Below are 27,092 nucleotides of genomic sequence, written 5' to 3'. Positions count from 1 at the left end.
TTGCAGTTGGATGCTGTGCCAAGCAAATCAGTTTGCAGTTACAAGGAAATTACTTTTCCTTAAAGTAGATCATCTACTTTAGAGAGAAGTGCTGCATTATTTTTTATGGGTTTTTTAGTTACTGGTAGAATACCCCTAAATTACATGGACTAAACCTAAGGGCAGATATTATGTATTTTGATTTGATATAAACAAAACTTTCTGTTGCTTTCACCCAGTGTAATGTGACTGTTAAAATTTATGGTATGCACTATCTTACTTGCATGTATTTTGGTTAGGTAAAAAAACAGAGTTTAGCTTAGCTCATACCATCCTAATCATTTAGCAGTAGCTCATTTTAGTCCAGCATGTACCTTTTAAAACTAACATATATGCTAAACAATAATAAAATTGGTTTGCTTTAAAATTGGCAATTCTATCTAACTCAGCAGATATAAAGCACTTTGTTCTTCCTGTTTACTACAGTTGCCTATATAAAGAAATTCCAGGAGAGATTACAGATTGATACGCAGAGCTATAATTATTATTGATCAGTTTTCCTATGAAGAGTGATGCTTCAGGAACTCAGCCTTCAACAGCCCACTTAAACGTGTTATCTCAAGAAAAACATTTACTCATAGGGATTTTAGGTTGACTCCATTTTTTTTAATCTATAAATTCTATGATCTCCTAAATATGTCTTATATCTTAGAGTAAAAAGCATTCATTTTTTACAGCAATTCCCCAGAGAGAGTATAGCACAAGGCATTGTGGACAGATGGACAATGAACTAAGAAAGCTTTAGGTTATTTCTGGTCTGTAAGAGAATAGCCAAACAACTCTTCCAGAAATAAGTGATCAAAATACCAACACTTAAACCGCTGATACATTAGGAAGTCCAGAAGAATAACAACTAGGTTTCTTGATAATCTATTTTCCTATTTCCTGCCAGCACAGAGGTAAAGCTGTATAGGCATATTTGCTAGATTTGTAATTAGTGGACTTGTATCCTGAAGTATTTCAAGCCTCCACATTTGGAGAAGTGATTGTGATTGCTTCAGTTTTTGTTTCATGACTGCTTTCACTACTGTATTTCTTTTCCAGCTGCCTATCTCCAAATCCAACATAGCCTTCCCCATTTCCTCATGGTTTAAATTAGGGTGGTTAATTTTGCATTGGAAGCTTACCCAGTACTTGATTTGAAACAAATAAGGATTCTCATTGTATACGCTTGACAGAAATTTACTTCTCCTTACTTAAGAGACCAGCCACATGTACAATTTATTTGGCATTCAGCCCAACTGATGGGGTCAGAAGCTTCTGGCAAAAGGAAGAAGGAGCAGCTGGGCACAGGGAAAGAGGGACGGCACCTTCTTGAGGGAATATTCTGCCAACTGAGTTTTTATTTCATCAGCAGCTGATGCACTTTAAGAGCTCCCCACCTCCTCCATTGTGCTACAACTCTTTGGCCATGCTCTGAGGGTGGAAGCTGCCAACAGGTAAGACAAAGAGCATAAATATATGTAAGAAAAAGGTAAAGTGGTACCATACATTTCTCCATTCTTCCTAAACCAAATGCGCTTGTAGGGATGTCATACACCTGAGATGGTTGTCCGTAGTCTAGGGAGTTGAAGCCCAGTCTTGTCCAGTAACATAAATGATCTTGAACAAGTCACCTTTTTCTCATATGTAACTAGAACATGGGATCTTTTACCTAGAAGATCTGGCCTAGTTCAACCACAGTTATTGAAACTGAGGGAGGGAATTACTTGAAGGATGCACACAGCCTGCATGAATACAAGTTCAGAACAGCTAATTGTGGCAGTTGCTTCCAAACCGAAAACCTCTCCATGCCTTCGAATCCTCCCTGGATGGGAAGGTGGGTGTGCTGGTTCTGCTGCCCCATGCAGTACTGCACAAAAACTGCTTTATAATGAAATACTGTTTATTCCTGACATGTTTCAACTCTTTTGAGATTTTAGTATTATCCATAAGAAATGGAGGCAGAATCACTATGTATTAGACATATTACATTCGATTTATATTATGACAAAAATAATAATTCAATAAAATGCAGGAATAGGAATTTTTATTTCCTTTTTATATACTATGTGTTACTAATTTTGCTGCTAACCTGTGGCTTTTGTAATTATTTTTAAACATTATTTAGCATGTTATTGTAAGTCCAAGTACTATTTTTTAATCTATATTTTGGCCAAACAGAAAACTATCCAAACCTGTTCAAATGACAAGAGAACACCTTCATAATCTATTGTAGCCTATCTACATGTGTTCAAAGCTGACTCTTATTGGCAGATACAAGCACTTAAACCAGTAGCACTAGCAATGGATGAAATATTTTTGCACAGATGTGAATTTTCAGATGGTGTTATTCATCTCTGGGTCTACTGTTTTGCTAGTATTGCTGTACATGACTAAACAGCTGTTGTTTTCCACTCAGGAGATGGCTGTATTTCAGCAGCTGCTAAAGTGATACCTGTACGTGTATTCAGGGCCTGCTTTAAGATCCTTTTGTGTTAGTGATGTTATGAGACTCTCCTGGATGCTTTTGTCTAAAACATAAGAATGACAGTGGATGATTCTTCCATTTTAGATCATTTGAACTCTGCTAAATGTCTACAGAGACAGCCCATATGTTCCAACCCAAACACCTCAGCTGGCACTAGTTGCCAATGTAGGAAGAAGAACAAAGAGAGAAAAAATGACCACGTTGTGACTGAGCTTTCAGAAAAGGCAGAGCATGAAAGAAAAACAGCAAAGCTGGAATAAGACGGCACAACAGTCCAGTTAGGTACTTCAAGACAGTCATCTTAAATCTATGTCTCCATTTTAACTGTTGTTTGCTTTCAAGTACTACTTCATTTCAGATTGCCAGCCCCAAACCAAAACAAAAAAAAATGAAATCAAAAGCACAAATTAAACAAAGTCATGAGACTGAGCTAAAGTCACACTACTTTCAAAGGTTTCTAGTGCTTCTGGGGAATTAGTACGGTTATTTTGTTGCACCCTTGCCTATTGCAGCTGGACACGCTGATGGCCCCTGCCAGCCCTCCTAAACGTGAGTCAGACCATGCACAGGCCCACGCTGCTTGGCTGAGGTCACCGCACACCAACCTCCCTCTAAAATTTAAACGGCTCACACTGCACCAATGTGCCATGGGCAAGCGCCCAGCCCCTGCCCCAGAGGCCTGCTGAGTCCTTTCCGGGGTTTCCTTCCTCTTCGGCAGCTGCAACACCATCTTCCCTCCCGCCTGCGCCTCAAGACAGGGCTTTGACCCGGTTATCTGGGAACAAGGCTATAAAGAGACAGGAAACCATCTCTTAGAGCATATTGGAAGTTCTCTCGAGACGAGAGGAGATTATCACAGCAGTCTACTTTGTTCCTTAACAAAATAATCAGCTAATGAAATCAACATAACCTCGGGGAAGGTGATCTCTGTCTCCAAACCACCTGTGGTCAGGGTGCAGAACATCCCACTGAACTAGGAGGTGTGGAGGGGAGGGAGGCCCACGGCAGCCCGGGCAGGAGGCACCCTGGAGGGAAGGGAAGCTGGCGTGCCGCGGGGTGCCATGGCAAAGCAGGGAAAGCCAGGGGCTGGGCAGCACCCAGGAGGGCGGCTGTGCTGAGAGGGGTGGGGAGATGGCCAAGGTATATCGGCAGGTCCCCCCCCCCCCCGATGTCTTTAGCCCAAGGAATGGGCAGTTTTTGGGGAGTGAGGTGTGGTAAAGCGCGCCGGCCGCACGCCAGGGAGGCGGTGCGTGGGGAGGGCCGCCCCGCTGAGGGGCTGCGGGACGCGCGGGGGCCTCACACCCACCTCATTCAACGCACCACCGGGGCCGTTCGCGCCCGTTCACCCCCTCACCGGGGGTGCTCCGCTGCGCGGGGGAAGGTTTGAATGACTCCAGCCCGGAGGGGCGGGGGAAGGAGAGCCCTCCCTCCGTTCTGGCGGGGCTGGGGCGCCGAGCCCCCCGCTCCGTCCCGCCGCCGCCCGCTCTCCGAGGCGGGCACGGTCCCGCGCTCCCTTCGCCCACCCCTCCCCCGCGCAGCCCCGCGTTCCCCCCCCCCGGCGCGAGCCGCAGCGCGCCTGCGCGGGGCGGTGTCTCCGGAGAACTCCTACCGCCCGGCGCCGCCGCCATTTTGGAGCTCGGCTCCGAGAGGGGAGGGAACCCGTAGGAGAAAGCGGGAGCCTGGCGCTTCTGCCTCCCCTGTCCCCCCCGCCCGCGCCCGGCGCTGAGGCACCGTAGCAGGCTACCCTCGCCGCCTTCCCGGGCCGCCTGTCCTTGTCAGCCGCCGCTGCTCTTCGCCACCCGCCCAGCCGGGCCCGCCGCAGGCCTGAGAGAGAGGCGGGAAGGATGCCCTGCACACCCCGCCGCTGAGGGAGACTCGGGGGCCCTGACCGCCGCGTCTGGCCAGCCCCACCCTAGCCGCTCCTCCGTCCTTCGCCTCCAGAGGCACGGAGCTTCCTACTCCCTTATCCCCCTTTCCCTGGGCTTCCTATCTTCTGGGCTGGGTACTAGCCGCTTCCTCCTAGCCCCCCGCCCGCTCCGCCTCCCAGGCCTCCTTGCCCAGGCCTTCCCTTCTGCGGGTCTCTTCCTCCGCCTGGGCCTTTGGGCTCTTCACCTTCCTTCCCCCCCTCCCTTCCCCTTCCCCGCCCGGAGTCATGTCCTCCGCCGCTCGTTTCGATTCGTCGGACCGCTCCAGCTGGTACGTGGGCCCGGTGTCCCGGGCGGAGGCGCAGACGCGGTTGCAAGGGCAGCGGCATGGCATGTTCCTGGTGCGGGACTCGTCCACCTGCCCGGGGGACTACGTGCTCTCGGTGTCCGAGAACTCCCGGGTTTCCCACTACATCATTAACTCCTTGCCCAACCGCCGTTTTAAGATCGGCGACCAGGAGTTTGAGCACCTGCCCGCCCTGCTGGAGTTCTACAAGATCCACTACCTGGACACCACCACCCTCATCGAGCCTGCGCCCAGGTGAGTGCCACCCTCCCCTCGCCCCACCCACTGCCATCTTTGCTTGAGGTGGCGCAAGGAGGGGGGTGTCTTAGTCCAGCATAGTAGCTCCAGGATTTTAGCATTGGATGTAGGGCCATGCTATGGATACTGAGGAAGCATTTGTTATGGCCCTTGCTTGAAGCTGTTTCTAACAGTGGGCCTTCTTAGCCCTCTGGATCTCTGTGACCATTACAGATTGCCCTTTCAGTCAAATCATCCATATAATGCACGGGGCCTGTCCTTACAGTGCGTGTAGGCATATGTAAAGGTACCGTGTACATTTCTACCACTGGCTGTAATTGCCTTGCAGGAGGGTGTGGTCGTGCTTTGTGTCAACCTTTCCTTCTGGTATTGTCCTTCTGTTCCTAGGGCGGTTGAGAAGCTGGTTCACAAGTCTCCTCAGTGATTGAAGTACAGCCTCTGAGCTTAAGTTGCTGGCTGCCCCTGCATCCACACTGATTACAGTAGAACAGGCCTTTATGTCATTAGACTGCTTCACCCTGTTAAGTCAGCTCTAATACATTCAAGGACAGCATTTTTCAAACTTCTAGAGTGGCATTTCCACCCCTCAAAAAATGTAAAACATTTATTTCTCACAGTTTGGTTATGGCACTGTTCATCTGCATACTGCATGCACTACGTTGAGAAGTGCTATTCTAGGAGGATGGGAAAATGTGACTTGGCTATGAGCTCATTCTTTGTCCTGTTCCTAACATGGGACATACCTGCAACTTTCATCAGTAAACTGCTTATTAAGACTCTAGAACATATTCCTTATTTTCAATTAATAAAGCCTATCCCAGTATCTTATTTCAAAGCTTTTGGGCTTCTTGGATAGAATGAAGTGAAATAAAAGCTAGAAAAATAGTGACACATTAAAAAAAGAAACCCAAATTAGTTCACTTAAAATTCTGCAGTTTTAAAATGTTACTGTGTTTTGCAGATTAGCAAATTCTTAGGAGGGAATAATAACTTTGAGGTTTATAGTCACAATTTAATCTTGGCATAGGCCAGTTCTTAATCAGTAAGTTGTCAAAGGTTGACAAATAGCTTGTCAAGTTGAAAAACTCAAGTAGTCAAAGCCTTTCTATAAAGCTGTCAGGTGATGGGGTGGAATGTGACAGAAAGCACTAGCTTCAAGAACTCTTAAAGTTGCTGAGAAGTCTTCTGGGTAGTGATTGTGCTGTGGCTAGAGAGATGGGTAGGTGAAAAAAAAAAAAAATCACTTTCACCATTGCAGGAATGCTTAAATGGAGCTGCCCAGAGTTATGTGCATGACTAAATTTGTGGACAGTTGGGAGGAAAAAAAGTCTACACTGAAGCAATCTTTATGCTTATCTCTATTCTCTTTAACCTGGATACTGTTGTGCCTTTCTGGATGTAAAATCTTGTTCTTAATCATTTATGGCAATGACTGACTTGGCTTTCTCAAAACACTTGAAAACATACCAGATTCCACTTGCTTGCTTGGTATTTGTTAGGAGTCTTATGTGAAACATTTTATGAACATTTTAGTTCCACCGTATTTTCAAGGTTTTGATTGCATATTGTTCTCTCGGCATACAGAGACAGATGGGACTTAGCCTACTGTGAACTGACAAGCTTTTTTATAAAGCAACAAATGAGGTCAACTAGGTGATTTTCCTTAGCATGATTTTTGTTCTAAACTCATTTAGAAAAATCAATGACATGGTTCACGGTTTGAAATTCTGTTTGAAGGAGACTTCCTGCTGCAAGAGGGAGTATGAGAGGTAGCGTTTCCTTTTTTTTAATTATTTTTAGTTAATGGACTGAATTTAGAGTAGGGGTGGACAGGTATGTGCTTCAGAACTGTTATTGCTAATTCTTATTTCTTGGGCATTTTCAGGGGAACATCGCACTCAGGTGCTTATGCTTTTGAAGGCTGTTGATTCATTTCATAAAGTACAGTATGAAAGGTGGCTTTCGTGGTAGGATTAAGTAGTTTCTTGTATATAGCCATACAACACTTCTAGCTCAGAGATGACATTTTAAACTTGTGAAACAGTTGAAAACTGACTGCTTCTAAGCGCTCTATTTGTTTTGTGTCAATAGTGAGCTCCGACCACCATTGACCATCTCTGAGCTCTTGCTAATGCAGAGTGACTGCTCTCTAAAGGGTTCCCTCTCTCCCCTGGCTTTACCTGCAGCAGGGTGCCTTAAAGAAGCATTTATCTTTCTGTTTAGGGCTTCTGGCATATCTTGCAGAAATCATAGGGGTTTGACTTCCATCTTATTTTGCCAGTAGCAAAAGAGAATTGAAGTAGGCTAATGACATGCATTCTTGATATCGTAGCTTAGATAATAAGTATCTGCTGTGGCCTAGATACGTTAAGATTTCTGACAGATGCTTTGAATAAAGTGTATAAAATTTATGATGAAAACAGATTGCAGTGAAAATGGTCTCATTTGATGAACAACCATATCACAGACAATGAAGTGACTGTACTGGACAGATGATGGGCATAGTAATAAACAATTATGTGACTAAATTAAAGGTAATGTTATGGTTAATAATGGAAAGAAATATTTCTAGATGGTTAGCTTTTTCATTTCTTACTCCATTCTTAACAATGGATACAAGTGTTTCATACTGTCTTTTATGAAGATGTCACTTTCAGGTTATTTGGTATTTAAATAAACAGTAAAGATAAGTACTTTGAAACTAATAATTTCTCTGTTATATTATAACAGCCCTTTGAGAGCTGAAGTTGTAAAAGTAAGATTAGGGAGCTTAATTCCATATTACTTTCCAGAAAAGAGGGGAAAAGTGTTGTCTCCTAAAAACACTGGATCTGCCTATCTCTTTTCTTAAATAAAGAAGTTTTCAGTATAAATGTGACTGGCTGTCCCCAGAATTCTGCATGTAAGTAGTAGGATTCAGTTGGAATGATGCTGTTACTACCAATCAGGAAGATAACACTGGACTTCTAGCTTTGAGTTAGAAAACTGTGTTTATCATACCCTCCTCTTTTGCTGCCTTTTTCCACTATGCTCCCCGAAGAAGTGGATGCTGAAGTTAAAAATATAGATGTGATGAACTGAAGAGGATTATTTAGCTCATCAAAGGGCCCCGCCACCCCAAATCACCCAGATAATTTTATCTTGATTTTATGTATTGCCCTTCTACCACAAGTCACCTAAATAATTTTCATTTGTTTTTATGTATCATGACTCTTGTAACTTAAGCTGTAGAATTAATTTTATTCTACCCTAAGATCCTCACAACAATCCAAAACAAGTGGATGAAGATTTTGCATTATTTCTCCCAAATTTCTGCATCTGTGATAGGTTTTTATTGGGTTTCCTGTTTGGGTATTTAAGTAATTACTTGAGAGAACAAGTTATTCCTGAAATGCCTCACAGTGCTACCAAGGCAATACTTTTGTTACAATGCTGAATAAATAATTCTCTAATTAGTGTGTCTACTGTAAAACTGGTACTTAGTTTTGTTACTGGAAATCCACAATAATAGCTATTGCTTATACCAAATCTTTTTTAAACTTAGGTATCCAAGCCCACCAATGGGATCTGGATCTGCCCCTGCTATGTCCACTGCAGAAGAAAATGTGGAGTATGTTCGGACTCTCTATGACTTTCCTGGCAATGATGCTGAGGATCTTCCATTTAAAAAGGGCGAGATACTGGTAATTGTAGAGAAGCCAGAAGAACAGTGGTGGAGTGCCAGAAACAAGGATGGTCGTATTGGGATGATTCCTGTTCCTTATGTAGAAAAGCTAGTCAGATCTTCTCATGGGAAGCATGGAAACAGGAATTCCAACAGTTATGGTATTCCAGAACCTGCCCACGCTTATGCTCAGCCTCAAACCGCCAGCCCCCTTCCCTCAGTATCCAGTACACCTGGAGCAGTGATCAATCCTCTGCCATCAACACAGAACGGACCAGTCTATGCCAAAGCTATCCAAAAGAGAGTACCCTGTGCTTATGACAAGACTGCGCTGGCATTAGAGGTAAGTTTTTCCTCTCAAAAGTCTTATGGTTTTCAATTCTTTTGTAAAGTAAGAAACTAAGAATTGCTAGTGGCAAAGTTGGTGTGGATGGGTTCATATGGAGCCTGCTTATCTATGTCAAGGGACTAAGAAGAAGTTAGGCTATATTCTGAAGAAAGATCTACAAAAATTGCTTCATCTCTACCACTTCCTCTGAGAAAAGTGACCAAGTTACTTCAGGACCTGTATTTACCCTCTGTTCTTGCCTGTTCAGCAGCGCAAATATGTTACAAGGGTAGTGGAGTGTATACATGCTGCTGTGGAAGTAAGTGCTAGTGAGAGGATGACTGCTTGTCCACCTAATCTTGGGGAAGGAAAGAGATGTTTCATTAATCACTGCAGTATTCCAGGTTGAGAACTGGCAGTAGCATTCTTCAGAGAAAGGTAAGGATTGCTGATAAACGTAGTCTGTAGTGTGACGTGCACTTGAGTGTCTGGTGCTGAGAGCTGCAATCTGGCCAGAAAGTACTCTAGTCCCTTTTACTTTGGCTTTCAAAAGTGGAATTTGAGAAACCTTAAGACCTAAAGCGGGATTGTGGGGGTTAGATGAAAGACTGTAGTGTATCCTCTAAAGATGTTGAACCTTTAATAAGTTCCTGTGCTTGCCAAAGCATTTTTAATTTTATTTTTATTAGGCACGTCTTTAAGACTTTAGAGCTTTATTCTTTAAATAGTAAAGAATTCATATCACAATTCTAATTTAACTGGCATAAATGATGAAAGACGTTTTTAAAGCTATATCCAGAATGCTGAGACTGTTAATTTTATATTTGGATTATACTGAAGGCTAGTTAACTCAGTTCAAAAATGTTTCACCTGGAAGAAGTGGTAGTCTCCAAGATGAAACTTGAGTGTGCTACAGTACTTCAAGGAGCAAATGCAAGGAAAGAAGCAAAGGAAGCAACAGCATTTTAGCAAGTAAATTAACAGTGGTTTTAAAAATACTTTTGAACTTTTCCTGTTGCTTTTGCTCAGTTACTTTGCAAGTTAAAGCTGTTACCTATAGCTAATACTTCTGACTGAAATTTGAAAGGTTATATTTGTGACTTCCAGTTATTTGTAAGAGTTGCCCTAAGTGTTTTTCCTCCAGTGTTATAAAACCTCTACAGGTAATTACTCTTACGGGGTTAAGTTAAATATGTATCACTTGATTTTCCTTGAGTTATGAAATCTAGCAGCTTGTTATTTGTGAACAGTGTATGAAAATTATCATAGAGCAAAGTGTAAATTCACTGCCAACTGCACTGTACAGAAGATTCCTGCCAGCACTACTCATGCTTCCGAAAACAAAGCAAGGCAAGCGATTGATTTTGTTATGTTATTGATGTGTCACCAGATTACTTCAGGGAACTTGCTTTGGTGCAGGGTAGTAGAACTTGGAAGGATGGCCCTCTCAGATCTTTCTGACTTGCTCTTTAGTGACCTAGCTACTCCCATCATTTTACTTACTCTAGCACATCAGTAGGATTAATTCTCTGACCAACATAGAGGTTTGAATTATTTTGAACCTTCAAATTGATGAAGTTCTGTTTGAGAGAGTCTTTTCCACTGAATTCTAATCACTTACTGACTCCTGTCTTTGTGTCTCCCACCACTGGCATATTTTGTCTTCCTATGGTAGTCTTTTTCTTTGCAAGTGCACCTTAGCCACACTGGCTTCTCAGGAGGTTTCAGAAGCAGAATTCTGGGAACTGGTCTACATTTTCATCAAAATCAGTGATTACAGCTCCTCCATATCTATCCATGCATAGGGAACTTTAGCAACCTCATTATAGCAATACTTTTTTGTCACATGTACCACTCAAAGAAAAAAGTCACGTTTTCATGATCTTCCTTCAGATTGCCTAACACCTACTGGGACCTGATGATGTATTTAATCCCAACTTTGTCAGGGTTCTAGATGTCAGTAAATAATCGGGACCATTTGAAGCTTCTATTTTGTAAGAGCACTGAAAGTAGCTAGTGATAGAGAAAGAACAGGTTAGGGGAATGTTTTGGAAGAAAGTTAATGGTGTTCTTTCAGAATAATAGTATTTGACAGTACTCCACCTTAGTATAGGTGTACTCTAAATTGCAGTTCAGCTTGTACAGGTAGAACACATTGTTAGTATAATTACGCAGTGCCTGATTGTGCAATCTCATTTAAACTGATAAAACAATATGAGAGCAATATATCTGTTTTCTGGCTCTAGCTTTGTGTGGTCAGCACACAGACAGTACTTAAAAGGAAGAGAATACCATCTGGAGTAAATAAAGCTATTGCGTAGTAATCTGCTTGACTTCCTTTTAAGTGGAGGGGTGTCGTTCTCCTGGGTTCAGCTTGAAAAGGGGACAAGCTCTCTGCATCCAAGTCCAGTTTTTCTGTTGCACACTATTGTTTACATGAACTGTCAGAAGTTTTCTTTAAGAAAAGATACAGATTCATAGCCTGTTACAGAGAAGGTTGTTTTGTAAGGAAGGTATACTTGTAAAACAACTGAATGTTCTACTGACAATCTGGAACAAGATCTGTTTGGTTGGATAATGATAGAGTGTTTAAGTTTTAAATAGTATTTAAAATGTGACAGTTTAAGGGCAGCTACAATGTTCCTGTAAGAGTACTAGTTAATACAGCATGTATTGCAATTTGGACCTTGCTGGGCTAAAATTATTTAGCATTCATATTGATATTATTGAAGTGACTAATATCTAAATGTTGACTTGGTCCTACTGCATTATATACTCTACTTTTATTCTCTAAAATAATAAATAGTCATCTGTTTATAGGCTAAAATAAAAGTTTTAAGTATAGCTACTATCTCAAAGCATACAGTTGGATTAAATATAACTTCGGGCATCGTGTGGCACCAGTACTGAACAATCAGTAAAGCTTATGATAAATATATATATATTTCTAAGATTTACATATACTGTTGTCAGTTGAGTTAGTTACCTTGGCAGTTCAGATTTAATGTTTTTAATGAAATAATTGAAGTCTGCATTTTCTCACCACAACTAACTAACTTTACTACTAATGTGTGTAGTATTTTCCTGGATACTGCATTTGGAAAAAAAAAAAAACCCAAACCACCAGGGAGCCAGATCTGTTTCTTTACTTGTGGTCTTCTAGCCAAGAAGCAATTTCCTTCCTTTCTGGTGCTCTAGAGGAAGGAATATGAAGGGCAGGAATACAGCGTCCTGTATTTATTGCCTATAGAACTCTGCATTACAGGCAATGTACTGCTGTTCTTCAAGCCTGCTTTTCTGTGGGAAAACTAGGAGGGTGGTCCTGTGTTTGAAGGTTACACAGGGTAGCACTTTAAGAAGGTGATGAATTTTGTAAGAGCAGAGATTCTTTGGCACTGTTAGTATGATAGAGAGCGGCAAAGTCTACCTTAAAGTTGCTCAGCATTTAACAACCTGTAGTTCTATAGCCAGCCTGTTATCTATAATATGCTAATGTAGCCTTGTTTTAAACTGGCATGCTCTAACCAGCATGTGAGCAGTGCCCAGTAAACTAAGACCTGGTATGTTTTACCTTAAAGGAGCTTATGCCTTGGAAGTTGGGTACTTCTTGTTTGGATCCAAAGTAGCCTTCTTTATATTCAGCATAGGCAGTAGATGAACTAATGGTGTGTAATTCCCTTAAAAATTAGTGAATTGTTTGAAGGTTGATTCAGCATGTGAACAACAAATTCCAAATTCACTTATGAAATGGAATGAAATGGCATAAGGAACCAGAAAACAGGAGACCACCAGCAGCCACTAGACTTACATCTGCTATGTGTTTAAAAAATGGTTCTTAAATATATTACAAATACTGTAACAAGCATCATAAACCATTTTGAAGACAGTAGTAGTCCTAGAGTTAATCTCCAGAGTTAACATGAGTGTTATGGAATCTGAAGATTTTTTTTTTATCAAGACCTTCACTATATTATTATAGCAAAGTTTTTATACTAATGATGGCTTTTTCTAGGCCCATGTCAGCATTTTAGTATTAAGTCGTTTATTTGTTCATGATATATCAATCATATACATGTATGTTTGCTAGTACAGAGTTAACCTGTCACTGAAATGTTGTGAAATAAATGTCCATTCACCATAATTATATAACTGACTTACAGTATTTCTCTTGAGCTTGTTACAATTAGGTTACAGTTAACTTTTTTCTTCTTCAAAGGAAAGTTGAGACAAGTAGGCCAAAATGTGCGCTAGTAGAACTTTCTTAATTAGGAAATTAGACTACTTCTTTCACTAGACAACAAGCATTGTGCTCTTCTTAAGCCAAGGAAACTTAGTAATGCTGTGTTAAACATTGAAATGCATCTGACCCACAAGGTGTAGATTTTAATCAAAATATTGAGCCTATACTTGTACAGTGTGAAGTGTTGATCAGGGAGCTTTAGTTCTGATAACGATTGAATAGAAAGTGACATTGGCAGCAGGATTCCTGTGTCTGTGCTGACATACACCAACTTTTGAGTATGCTACCTTTGAAAATACAGCTGACAATTACTTTGGAGATTTGTGTGCAGTCTTAATCTTTGTGACTTCCTTTTCCAAAGTTGTTGATGGTTCCCATCATGATAGTGCTGAGTGCCTCACAATTGAATATACATTCACCCTCAGAACTGTTTGCAGTTTTTCAGGTGAAACTGAAAGCAACATGGATAACCTAGACAAGATCCTGTGCTACAGTGAGATTCAGCGTGGCTCAGGAATGATGGTCTGTGGGAGTTTTGAGCTCTCCAAATTGTGTACAATCATGACAACTGGCTTAATCACGTGGAGACAGGCTACCATCATTTAATGAAAAGTAGCACTCTATCTGGGGTGCTGCAACCCCAACTCTGGCAGTTGTCCTAGCTATACTTGAAATGAAAACTTCTATTGTTTTACTCTGTTCCTAGATGAGGCTAGATTAATTGCATCTAGGACTTGAACATTTCTGTGCTGCCCTCTGACCTGCTTTCATGCTTCAAGAATGGTTGAAGGTCTTTCCTCTGAACTACTTGATTCTCTGGTTTGGGCATCATTATTCTTCTGGCACACAACATTAGAAGTGAAAGATAATTAAGCTGTGCTTTCAGCCTGTTGGTTTCTTGAATCTTTCAATACGTAAAGCACCAGCTACTTCAGTGTCACTTTGTCCTGCTTGCAGTGTGACTGAATTCTGCCTTTTTTGTGTAGCTCAGCTTTATACCTTTTGGGGACAGTGGGTTATCAAGTTACTTCTTAGTGTTGAGCCTTGTTTATTCTTCAGAACAGGCAGCTGGTCTGAACAATTGCTTCAGTTTTGGTACTAATGCAAGTGTTACCAAAGAAGGGGAGCTGTGACACTAATTAGAATAATGACTGAGATTCAACACCCCATAAATTCCAGAGAGCAATATGTTTTTTATAGCTTTTGACTCAGTGGGCTAAAATGATTTAGACTTCTAATGCATTTTTATCCCCTTAAACTTATATTACAGAACTCTATCAGCCACTGAACTATTAACATACAATTGTAATACCTGTAGAATGTTTAATTGGTTGACTGTGTGACTAAAACGGCATGCAGGAAACCTTTTGCAGTGTATGCAGGTATGGAAGAGTCTAGAGGGAATGAAGTAACCTTTCTGACTGGCATGTTCCACAGCTTGCATTTCCCCAGGGCTTTGAATTCATGCTGTAACAGGGACATAATGAGAGGATGCTATCTAAAATACGTTCTGATTTTTATCATTTGGGTGGAACCAAATGGCTGCATTTCAGAAGTATTACTCATTTCAGCAGTTGATACTTCCATCCAGCGATGCTGGCATGCTTTACAATTGCTTTACAAACATCTGAGGGATGCTGAGACTAAGGAAGCATTATCCTAATTTATAGATAAGGACCGTGAGCTGTCCAGAGTCATACAGGAAGTTTGTGGCAGAGATGAGAATAGAACGGGGTCTCCTGACTCTGTCCTGTGCCTAATCATAAGACAATCCTTCTGACTGGCTTAAAATGTTCTCTGAAAAAAATGGTGTGTTAAATCATTTTAGTGGGAGATCACACCTCAGCTGACCATATTATAGATGCTTTAAAGAGCATTTACCAAATATTGCTTTTAGTAGAAAAAATAGAGGGACTACTTAACCAGATTCTTCCAGACGTTGTCAAAATGGAGGTCTTTAATGTAAGATCCATGAATTATTCTATCATGACATAAAGGTTCCTTCTCTAAAAATCTTGTTTCAACATGATGCTTCATTTAATCTTCTCAGGGGAACTGCTTTTTTTTTTTTAAACAAAAAAGCACAAGAGGATATTCAGAAGCTTTCATTAAAAAAAATCCACTCAAAAATAATATAAAGTTATTGCAAATCAATTTACTATTCCAGTTGTTCTTGGTGTATGGGAGTAGCTTTTGTCAGCTAGCACTCTTTAATGGCAGATACTGATTTGTAACAACTTTGCCCACCCAGCAGTCTAAGGAACATTTTACATTGTTAATTTATGTGGCGGTTTGTTGCGATGCAGTGGACTTACTGTAAATCTTTTTTTTCACTCAGCTGAAGCAAGACTTCCAAACCTATTCATGTTGTAGAAATCATTGAGTCAAATTGAAGGATACCTTTTGCTAGAGCTTCAAAATGAATAATGGCTTGATCTGTACAGCACGTGAGCAGAATTAAATTGTCAGACTCTCAGAAAATGCAGGTCCATGTTTTTGAACCAGTGTACTACAGATACTTATTTTTTTTCTTCCATGGATAAGATTAAAGTGTTTGAGAGTGTATTGGTTTTATGGTGTGGTGCAAATGCAGTTTCTTATAGGTTTTAACTGTCACGATGATGGCTGCATCTTCTTGAATTTGGGTCTAAAACTTCAATGTAACACTGAGTATTTATAGATGTTATCAGCATTTTCCTAAAGAGACATTTGTTAGGTTCCTCTTTAGGTCATCTTGTTACTATATAAAGCTTTCTCTAGCCTTTCTATTCAGTGAAAAGTCTGACAAATTGTGCCTTTTAGCAAATACACAATTAAAGCATGCTGCAGTAGCCTGTGAAGAGATGAAAAACAGTCAAATTAATGCTGTATGTGCTAACTATCACGGGCAGTGTGTAACTACTTAATAGTATATGCTGACTTCATGTTTGAGTTTAGAAACAGTGTAAAGATGTCCATTTAAGAAAGTAATATGGTTTCAGTTATATCCCGGGAACTTACGGGAGTTCAGATGGTTTCCTCCTCTCTTAAAAGCACAAGATTACAAGTGTTTCAAGTGGGACAGTCTCAATTTGGGGGAGCAGATAGGACATGGACAGCAGTAGTAGTGGGGAAAAAGTAGGGGAGATGGAGCAACACATTTTTCTTAAATGTCTAATTTCATTCTAATATGCAACATAAAGCTTAAATCTCTAAAAAGAGTTTCAAAGGTTAAGAAATTTTATTTTAAGAGAGAGAACACTGACTGCTAAGGAGTTTATTATAGTATCTTAAACTTCACTTAAGGATTCTTGCTTCTGAGTGATCTTCAAAAAATATCTTTTGGGGTAATGGTAACTGGTTTAAACAGGCTTCAGATCATATAGTCACATGCACACTGTTTTGTAAACTCAGGGGTTTTTTTTCTTTAACAGAAAATATACAGGTCTTACCTGAAAAGTTTAAAAAGTTTTAATCTAAGGCCCTTGGCCAAGGTCCTTAAACTATCTGCATCAGTTCTAAATTTTAATACTGTTTAGTTAATGTAGACAAACTGTTATACATACTGTATCAGGACAAAAATCTAGTTTTTCCTTAAAAAAGATCAAAGCTGGTTACCTTTTGGATTTCACAGAGGTAGCTTGGTAACTGAGACTCAACTACGAAGAGATTTGACCTAGTTTGGGGAAGAAACTTATGAACTGTTGGCTATTGGTTATAGGCTGGCTCTACTTTTTGTGAAATTAGTTATTAGGTGCTAATGTCACTTTTCTAATATTTACTATAGTTACCACAGAGTACATTAAGTAAACAGGAAGGGAGGTGTAAAGTTAGAGCGGCTGCAGCAGACCACATGTTCAGCTATTCTGAAGCGTTTAAGGGAGAACTGACTATTTAACTAGTGTTAAATGCTACTTGTCAAATTGGATATTTTGGTTTGTAAATGATCCTAATCCAAATTAAATATAGCCATTGAACAATGATAAGAGTATAACTTATTATTTGGGCTGATGTTTTTTGCTTGATCGTAGTTTAGCTTTTCTCATCTTTCACTGCCAAATAGGAAGAGACATAGTTATGGTAGGAAAGGCCCGACATGTCATTGTTCCTATTTAAAATTCTTTGGCAGGAAGTAGAGGTGAAAACAACAAATAAAGCTAGAATCTGTACATGTAATACTTTTAAAAAATAAAAAAAAAAAGTTTGAGATCACTTTTGCTTGATTTGGAAGTGTACCATTATTTTAGAAACTACAGAAGCTTCTTAGACTGATAATCAGAACTGCAACTTCAAGTAGTGGTTTCTTTGCCGTAGGAATCTCTCTTTGAAGAACTAGATTTCTTTTGAAATAAGCCAGCTGATGCTAAAAGCACTGTAAGCACTGTGCTCTTCTGAATGGATGTTGCATCTCATTACTGATGGTAGCTTTAGTGATGTTAATTTATATCATCTCAGCTAAATATGTTGTTGTGTGAAGTTGTAAGCTTTCCTATAGGAGAAGGTGTAGTTCAGCAATTTGTCTGAATATGTAAATATACATTTAGTTAAGAGTCTGAAAAAGCGTGTAGACAACATTATCATGTTTAGCAGCAAAATGCTGGTATTTTAGTTAAGGAAAAGTAACTTTTAAATTGAACCTTATGCCAAGAAGAGGGTTGGGGTTTTTTCCCTATGATGGGCTTGTATTTGTTGTTCCTCTTAATTTGATTTGTATTTGTATCAGACATGAGATTTCCATGTGTGATAATTGATTTTTTTTTAATTATGCAGGTTGGAGATATTGTGAAGGTTACAAGGATGAATATAAACGGTCAGTGGGAAGGAGAAGTCAACGGGCGAAAAGGGCTTTTCCCATTCACGCATGTCAAAATATTTGACCCTCAAAACCCAGATGAGAACGAATGATTCCCTCTGCCCGATTTACACTGCTGCTTCATTTTCCTGGCTATCATTAGCATTGTTTGAGGTGGGATGATGACTTAATGGCACATTGCTAGCGTTGCCCATTTTCCAGCTTTCTGCAGTTTGACGGTTCTTTTAATATACATTTGGAATACATACAACTGAAGTCACTGCCTGACCTTCATACCATAGTTGCGTCATTTAGTTTCACTTTTAAAACTCTATTGGGCCTTAAGTTGGAGAAGACTGAACCAGTACCTAGCAGAGAAGTATGGGAAGAAAACCTTTCCTGTTGAGACTTCCATGGATTTTTTTTTTTCTGGCTTGCTCAGTAGGAAGAGCCCTAATCTTAGATCAAACAAGCAACTCGTGCATTACTGTCCAACAAAAAGCAACAACAAAAATGCAATTTTAGGACTGAAGGAGACTTAGTTTTAAGAGAACCTGTCCTAAGGTAGTACATTTAAAATGATGGTCTCTTTAAAGGACAATAATTGAAGCTTATGTATTCTAAGCAGTTGTATTAGAAGCTGCTCTTTTCTGTTAACTCTTGAGCTTGTTGTTGACCTTCCTGAAACAGTGTGTGTTAAATGCAAATAACCATTGATTGAGCTGCATTGAAGCTGAGGCATTTATTTATAAGGAAACTTAGGAGGGGTTGATACTTGTAATCTGTTTTTGACATACCTAATGCATTTCTGTTGATTTTTGCAAGCACTAACTGTAGAAAGTGAGCTTTAAAGGGAAACACTTTGGCCTGGTCTGCATACAGCTTTTCTGCAGTGTTGAAAGTGTAGTTTGACTAGTCTAGAAGTGCTTGTCACCAAGCTGTTACTTGGTAGACAGATTGATCAGATTGCCATAGTGTGGAGAGGTAGGAAAGGAGTGGGACAGAAGAACTTGATAAATACTGATAAAATCCTCTTATTTAAACATACACCTCTTACACCTGTTTCTCTGCAGGCTCCCTTATCTCTCCAAAGTTTCCTAGCTATGCCAGCCCCAGCTTGTTGAAAGCTCCTTTTCAAACACAGTACCTTTTCTCTAGCGTGTCTCCATGTTGCTGTGCTTCTTTTCCAGAGCTGCTTTCATCTTCTTTTTTTCCTCCCTCTTTTTCCTTGCTTGCATCCCAAGTCCTCTGCATGCTGCCATCTTTTCTTACCTTTCCGGATGAGTTGGCTCTGGTTTATATATGCCCCAGATCCCTTCCCCTCCCAGCATCCTCTAGAAAATGGTTAATTTGAGTCAGCTGCCTGGGTTCCCCCATGTGATAAATTAATGCTCAGGCTGGAGGAGGCCACAAAGGTGTCTGTTATCAGTATAGCTTCTTTCCCTTTTTCTGTACATAAGCTATACTGCTGTAATTGTACTTAGAGTAGGGAACTGTGTGGCTGCAGCTAAATAAGTACAATTCATGCCATACAGGTTAAAGTCCTTAACCTGTGTAGAGGATATGAAAGCTTAGGTACAGCAGTATCCTGTGCCGCCTTTAAATGTGTGTTGTAGGTGAACTGGAATGCTCTCTTAAAAATAATGGAACACTGAATTAACAGAGTACATGTCTGCAAAGACTACAACTACAAGACCTCCCTTTTCAGACAGCCTGGTTAAAGAAAAATATCTGTTGCAGAAGCTGACAGGAAAACAGCAGCCCCCATTTTTCAACTTTTGAAGGCTGTCGGTTGTAGCAAAATGAGAAACTTCAGATATCTGCAGAATCTCACCAGTTCTTATAAATGTCAAATTATATGAAAGTTGATGTCTTAAGTTCCAGCATGTTTTCTTGTTGATTTGTGTCGCTTGATCCTAATAAAAGCACGTTGTTCTTAGCTCACGTGAAAGTGCCGTGAGATCCTTGATTGGAAGGCACTGAAGAAATGCAAAAACGGCATTTGCAACAAGACATTCAAAATGCTGGGTTTTTTTAAAGAAGTCTGTCCGTTCATCTATTAGCTATTTTCTGTAGTACTGATCAAGTGGCTGACAGTCTAGAAATTCTTGTAGAGCATTTTACTACCAAATTAACTGTGAAGTAGAGTAGCATTGACTGAAGTGTTTGGTGCTGTAAGAGTAATTCTTGACAATAGGCATTGACATTTTGTCTTGCAAAGAAAAGCTATGCAGCTCTCTTAACTAAAGAAGGTCACACTTTTTCTGTGCCCCAACTATACCCGTAAGTTTACTACATAGATTGTACTACTGAAAGTCATCTTTTGAATACAGAAACTGCACTCAACTCAGTCTGCTGCAGAGAAATCTTATTTCAGACCTGACCTAGTTACAGGCAGCTCTTCAGAAGACTGACTGTGGAATTCTTCCTTTGCATGGTAAATAAATACTGTGAGATTTGAGATCTTGAACACAGCTTTTAACCTGGATTTTCTTCACTGAAACAAATGTCTTGACTCATCCCCTCATTGAACACAAGCGTTGTTTTAGGTTTAATTATGTTCTGATACTGCCAAAAAGCAAAATATTTTACCTTCAAAACTATGCAAAATTTGTGTGTAGTGGCATCTGATGCAAAGACAAGAATTCTTAAATTCCTGTGAACCTGGTTTTAGGCCACGGATGAACAGTGTTTCTCTGAGTAGCAGTGGTGTGGTTCAGGTATGTTAAATGTGGTTTAAATGTAGCATACTGACCAGCCTGTAACCTTGCTTCAAAACATGTCTTTGCTATTTTACTATAAAACAAGTATTTTCATATAAAGACTGCATTTGATCAGTGTGTGTTTCTCCTTGAAGGACTCCGGATTTTCAGTCGCTTGTTGCTTGCTTACATGTGTGCTGTCTGTTGCTTTATGAAGCCTCTTCAATTTGAGTGATAACCTATCAGTGTAAATGGGCTTGGGTGTGTAATGTATACTTAAATCTGAATCATGAGAGCCTACAAGTGATGGCTTCAATCTATGCACCATTAAATTTGTTCTTGCTTTTGAACTAAGAGCTGGTTTAATTACCTGGTGCCACAATAGTTAACTATCGTGAAAGGCTTACTGTTTGACTTCCTCCTGTTGTGTACATGTGTATATAGACATTGAAGCCTCTGACCAGTCTGAAAGTTTAATGAAAACTGTTTGAATCAGTGTCCATCACTGGATAAGCGCTAATTTAATTCACGATTGTTTACAAATTGGGAAAGAATAAACAAAAGGGAATATCCTGTTTGGGTTGTGGCTCTGAAGAGCCTGAGCATTATTTTTGTAAAGGGAAAAACAGCATTCTTTGTGCCATTTCATGTGCCTGTAAAGTAATTTTTTATATTGTATTAACATCCTGGGAACGAGTGGGCTGCCTTTGTTTTCTAGTCAAATTTTCAAGCATTTTCCTCAATACCTGCATCTGAAAGTGAGACCTGCCTAAAAGACTGCCTTTTGGGACCAGTGAAAGCATTCTCGTAGAGTTGTCGTTTTCTGTTTACTTGTGTTAAATGAAAGTGTGTTGTGGGATAAGGATACAATTATTGCAGTGGGAAAGGTGGCCTTGTATTTGAGACAGTCTTCACTGTGTAAACTTTAAAACACAATATGTAATTTAAAGACCATGATCTTCAGGCAATAATATTAAGTGTAAGCTTTTAAAGTTTATTTTGGGGATTATAGCTTGTTTTATTTTTTGTGCTATAAGATTAACAGTATTAAATGAATTATATTCTTAGAATATATGGAGTGTCTTTTCTTAAGATTAGTGCCTTTTTAATTTCTTACTCCACTTAGTTCATAGAACTGGTCCCAACATCAAGCCACTGTTTTTTTTTCCCAGTGCCCTGTTTGTACAGTCTAAATAAAACTTGCCTCAACTTACAGTACTATTTGTTGTCTTTAGTCTTAAAACCTTGACGATATTAGCAGAGTATTTAAGTCCTTACTCTGTCAATCCAATGCCCTGTCCCGTGGGTGAATGAGAGTGCCGACTGGAATCAAAGGAAGAATTAAGCAGGAGAAAATGCTGTTGCCAGGCTGAATGCTACTCTCCTGTTCCATCCTCGTGCCTCTTCTCAGACTACACTGCTGTGCGCTGGAGGTTCACCTGAAAAAGATGCATCTCTGCTTACACAGATTATCACTGTCGCCTCCGCCCTCACACCCGACACTCCGGTGCTCCTCCTCTCACTGTATTTAATGCTGCTGTTTTGCCGAGGCTTCTAAACGTCTCTGTACAAATCCTGACCACCTTTTACTGTGATACCCTTGACTGCGCTTGTAAGAATGACTGGTTTATGCGTACAGTTTGAATTTAGCTTATTATTCTTTGAGTAAATAAGGCGTAACCTGTGCAGGTACTGGAGGATGAACAGCCGGCATTCTAGCCACTGCTGAAAGGTGTCAGCCTAGCGTGGCATAAATACCTGCTTCTGCAAGTCAAAAGAGGAGGTCGTCTTTTGCCTTTTTACAGTCAATCCACGTCAAGAATAGCACTAAGTAGAACTTAAGGGTTTTTAATATTTGGGATCATTCAGTTAAATCATTAACAATGTGTTGAAACTTGAGATGATCTTGTGTAGGAGAAAAACTTCAGAGGAACATCAGCCACTCAACTGCTGCAAAGGAGAAGTCTGAAAAGCTTGCGTTGTTTCCCTGGACTCTGTAGGTATGTTCACAGCCTCATGTTTGTCTTCTCTGGAGTACAGATTTCCATGCGCTGTTAATAAACATTCATAGCCAACTCTGCATAGTGTCTTATCAAGTATTCACATTTGGCAAGTTACATTTCAGAGAAAAAGTGTAGTAGTTCAAATACAAGTGTGGGAAGAGGCAAGGTGTGTGCACTAGGCTGGCTAATCCCCTTTCTGCCCACGTTGTCAGCCTTTAGCTCTCGGCAGAAGCCAGGAGTGCCAGCCTGCTGCTGCAGCCACTTCTCGTGACAGCACCAGGACCTCTTGCTTTACTATTTACGTAGCAAAGCCAAGTGTCCCCTGTGCCACAGCCGTCTGCTTCCCACGAACCCCGCTAGGAGCAGGGGTGCTGCAGCAGCAGCACTGTCCCCATCTGGGTTGAGATCCCTCCCCTGCCAACACGTGTGGGTGCTGCGCACCCTTTGTAACACAGGGCGGGCCCCGAGCTGCCACCGCATGAGCCAGGGGCCTGGCCCGGGTGTTGTTCTGGTAACAGCCAGGCTCCTCTGACCCTAAACTGCAGCATCTACACCCACTTCTGTCGGGCAGCAGGAGACGAAGTGATTTCATAGCCAGGGGCTTAGGGAAGATTAAAATACTTATGTTCTGTACAGAAGAACTTTGTGCCTCAAAATGCATCACATGGCACCAAGGATCAATCTGCACCATGTGGTGTTGATGTGAGGCTACAACCACCTGCATTACGTGTCCAGCAATAACTCCTTTCTACCGGCTGACCCCGCAGCGGGTTGCTGGGTTGCTTTACTGGGGCGCTTTCCAGTTCTCAGAGGACACAAGTTCCGCAGGGGATGCAAGGGACTGTGCTCTCTGTGCCTTTGAAAATGCAGGCTGGTGCCTGCCTGCCCCCGCAAGGACCGCCAGCAGTACACGCTCGGCTCTGCCCAGCACCGATCCTGTCCTCCCTCTGACCAGCCTCCCACCTCACAGGTACGTTCCCCACTGGGGACCACCGCTCTTAGCACTCAACTTCTCCAGGGGCTGGCACAGCTCTCCCCTCCCTGCAGTCAGGACTCGGGTTTTGTACCAGAGTGCCCAGCACAGCAGCTACGTAAAGCTCCAGCAATGCCAAGTTTACTCAGCAAAAAGTCAACGAGAAACAAGCAGTATCTCAGGCTGGGTTTATTTCTGGCTTACCTGCATACAGGCTTTCACTAATTTAAATCTGAACTACTTTAGTTAGGTCAGTCCAACAACAGGCAGCATAAGCCTTAATTTTTAAGTGCAGGCCAGCTGGGATGAGCTGAGTTTACCAGTTTGTCACCCTCATTTAATTAAAAGGTTTTATTTCTAAACCAGCGCAATAACAAACACCCCTTTAGATTCAACCAGCGGTATGCCTGTTTGAGCTTACACCAGTAGAGAATATGCCTAAATACACTCAAATAAAGAGCTGCCCCAGCAAAGGAACACATTTCCTTGTCATTTTCTCCATGATTTACAATAGTGTGGATTGTGCATGTAGGAAAGCTCCAGGTTTGTATTCACCAGCAGGGACAGCTCACCTTGGAGCAGCTGCAGCGGTTTCTGTCCCTTACACTGTCCCCTCTGCCTTTTTTTAGAGGGCAGATCAGCTGCTCCCATAGCAGCTGTTGAACCACAAGTCACAGCTCAGTGTGGTAAGGTAAAGCAGTTCCAATTTCAGGTTACCTTAATACTCTGAGCTGCAAACTCTGGCAGTCGCTGTGCAAACAGCTGAGCCCTCCTGCAGCAGGATGGCGAGTCCAAGAGGGACAGGCAGCCAGCGGGGAGAGAAACCATCACAGCTGTCCCAAAGTGAGCCTCCTGCTCCGAAATTTGAGTCCTAAGAGCTTGCCTACAGCCAGGGTTGCACCAATTATTGTAACTTGTTAACACAGACTGTTGTGTGCCCACCTGAGTCAGGTCATCAATGCACTGCTCCAGCTGGACCACGCTCCACGGGAGCAGCCTGGGAACCCAGTGCCCACCCCTGTGACTCGGACCCATCTCCGCTTTGCGGGGGCTCCTGCTCCAGCCTGGCACAACCTGTGGGAGCCAAAAGCTCAGTGCGGTGATGGCTGCTCACCGGGGGAACCCAGCAGCCCCTCGTGTGCGAGACACAGCCTCACCTGCGGAAGATGCCATCCACGCTGCTTCGGAGGCAGGCAGGGGGAGCGAGGGAATTAACGCAGTGCTCTCCTCAGATAACCTTCCCAGCACCTGCTCACTTCATTCCAGGCATTTTGTAACCAGAACCCTCCCTGCACGAGTTATTAGTCTAACCCGCCTCTGGCACACCAGACAATCAGGATCAGAGCTAAATCTGGGGTATCCGCAGGGAACCAGCTCCTGCTTTGTATGTCCTGGCTGGTCCAACAAGGGCAGCTGAAAGTCAGCACTGAAAAATCCTTCACTTCTAGTCTTGCATTTGGTCTAGAAATCAAGCACTAAAGTACAAGGGAAAGCAAGGATCCTGGGGACTGTTACCACCCCTCCACTGTACTGTGTTTCCCAATCTGCGCTATCTAATGAATCCTCTCCAGACTCCGGGGCAAGGAGAGCTCTCACTTGCATGTCAGAGGGTGGCGGGGGCAGAAAGGCAGCGCTGGATGTGCTGCTTTGCCTTCCCCCAGCTGCCCCTGCACCCGAGACTTGACTGACTCGGGGGGGAGCGGTGAGTCAGAGGAGAGGATGCTATTTTGAAAAGACAGAAGGGACTGACATAAGTGAACAACAGGAGCTGGTTTGAAACTCTTGGCACTCGACTCCTGTTCAGCCCACCATCTCTCAGCAGCCAAGCCAGACAACAAGACCCCCGGGGATGCTCCTGACAGAAGTGACAAACCCAGTCATGTCTTAAGAGCACACTGTCACTAGCCTGAACTTGTCATTAAAAATACAAAAACTAAACTTGCCCATTTTTCATTACTGTGAAGTAATGGCCCCACATATTTCTAGACTTTTTAAAAATGTACTTTATATTACTTCACTAATTTGATCTGGATTATAAGGTAGTTCAGGGGACTCTCATTGGGACTTCTACATGCTGAATCCATTTCTATAATCTTGGACTGTCTCTTTTTTGCCCTCATCTTGTGACCAGTGATATCATTAACCCACTGACCTTGAAGAGAAACAGCTCTTCTCTTTCCAGGTATCGCAGCTGGTGATCTGGCTCCGAGTCTGCAGCGACGACCGATACATGCACAGCACTGGGCTGGCTTCCTGCTGAGCATCCAGCCTAATGCACTGCATGGCACAAAGGAAATGTAATTCATCAGCCTTGCTCTTCTTAACGTAAGAAAGTGCCATGTCCTTCACAGATGGAATACCTCCCGCTGCCCCTGACTACCTGGAATAGCTGTGGCTACTCAGCACTTTGGAGAACTAGATCTAAAATTAACAAAGATAATTTCCCTGCAAGAAATAGCACCTTGGCCTGGACATGGGATATATCAGGGGGAGTCTGAAACGGAAAGGCTAAAATGGGGTCTGGTCTGGGATTCTGCTGAATGGGCCAAGACAGGTCTGACCAACACATGCAGGATATCAGCACTATTGGAAACCTCTGGCCGAAATCGTCCCAAACTGCAGGATGTAGCCCAGTAGCAACATAAAGGTTACTTCCAGTACTCAGTAGCAGCTCCAGCCTGTATGAGGCTGAGTGACCCACCTTCACCGTCACTAGTGACCAGCTGCTCAAGGCAGAGGTAGGTGATGGGATGGAAACAGCTCTCCAACTAGTGGGACAAGGTGCTGTGGTATCAACGCTGGCCTAAATTTAAATAGACAAAAATAAAGACATGTTGGAGAGCGGCCTAAGAGCAGAAAGCATGCACAGTCCTTGACAGGGCAGTAAAGATGTAGGACTTTCATCCGTCAAGCATGCAGGGCTTGTGCCTCCCTCGTGGCAGTGCCCTGGTTTCATCTGCTCATTGCAGTCCCGCAGCTCAGTGGCAGCACGGTATTGTACAGCCATGGAAAATGGAGGGGAGTGGAGGGAGGAGACGACGTACCTGGAGAAGATCAGGCTGATTTAACACCCTTCCCTGCTGCCAAGTGCTCTGTGGGCTCTGTAGTCATCACCCAAAATAGAGCCAGAGTCTGTGCCTGCTCCATGAGACAGTCCCTGCTGGAAACATGTCAGGGCATTGCTGGGGTGACGATTTACAGCGCAGGGAGACACCTCGGGAGCTGCTGACACCGCACCCCACTGTACCTGGCTCCTTTCCCTTTCCCCCACTATTCAAGCTGCCTGTTGATGCTTGCCTGGGAACCTAACACAGGGCTCGACCCAGCGAGGAATGTAGGCAGGGTTTGGGCAGAAAGGAGGAAAGGTCCTGTGGTAACCTTGTGGTGCCAGTCAGAAAGCCACCACGCGTGGCTGTCATCTAATGCCCAAGAC

General features: G+C 42.1%; 1 protein-coding gene across 1 annotated transcript; it reads left to right on the top strand.

The window, feature by feature from the left end:
* The first annotated feature begins 4,122 nt into the window (after positions 1-4,122).
* Positions 4,123-22,763, top strand: CRKL (CRK like proto-oncogene, adaptor protein). The gene is made up of 3 exons (XM_074843814.1): positions 4,123-4,975; positions 8,523-8,985; positions 17,960-22,763. Exons 1-3 carry the CDS (start codon positions 4,662-4,664, stop codon positions 18,092-18,094), a joined length of 912 nt encoding a protein of 303 aa, XP_074699915.1. The 5' UTR covers positions 4,123-4,661; the 3' UTR covers positions 18,095-22,763.
* The last annotated feature ends 4,329 nt before the right edge of the window (positions 22,764-27,092 follow it).

The sequence above is a fragment of the Strix aluco genome, chromosome 18 (genome assembly GCF_031877795.1).
Source record: "Strix aluco isolate bStrAlu1 chromosome 18, bStrAlu1.hap1, whole genome shotgun sequence".
NCBI lineage: Eukaryota > Metazoa > Chordata > Aves > Strigiformes > Strigidae > Strix > Strix aluco.
Note: the sequence above shows the minus strand (reverse complement) of the source record. Positions and strands in the feature narration are given on the sequence as shown.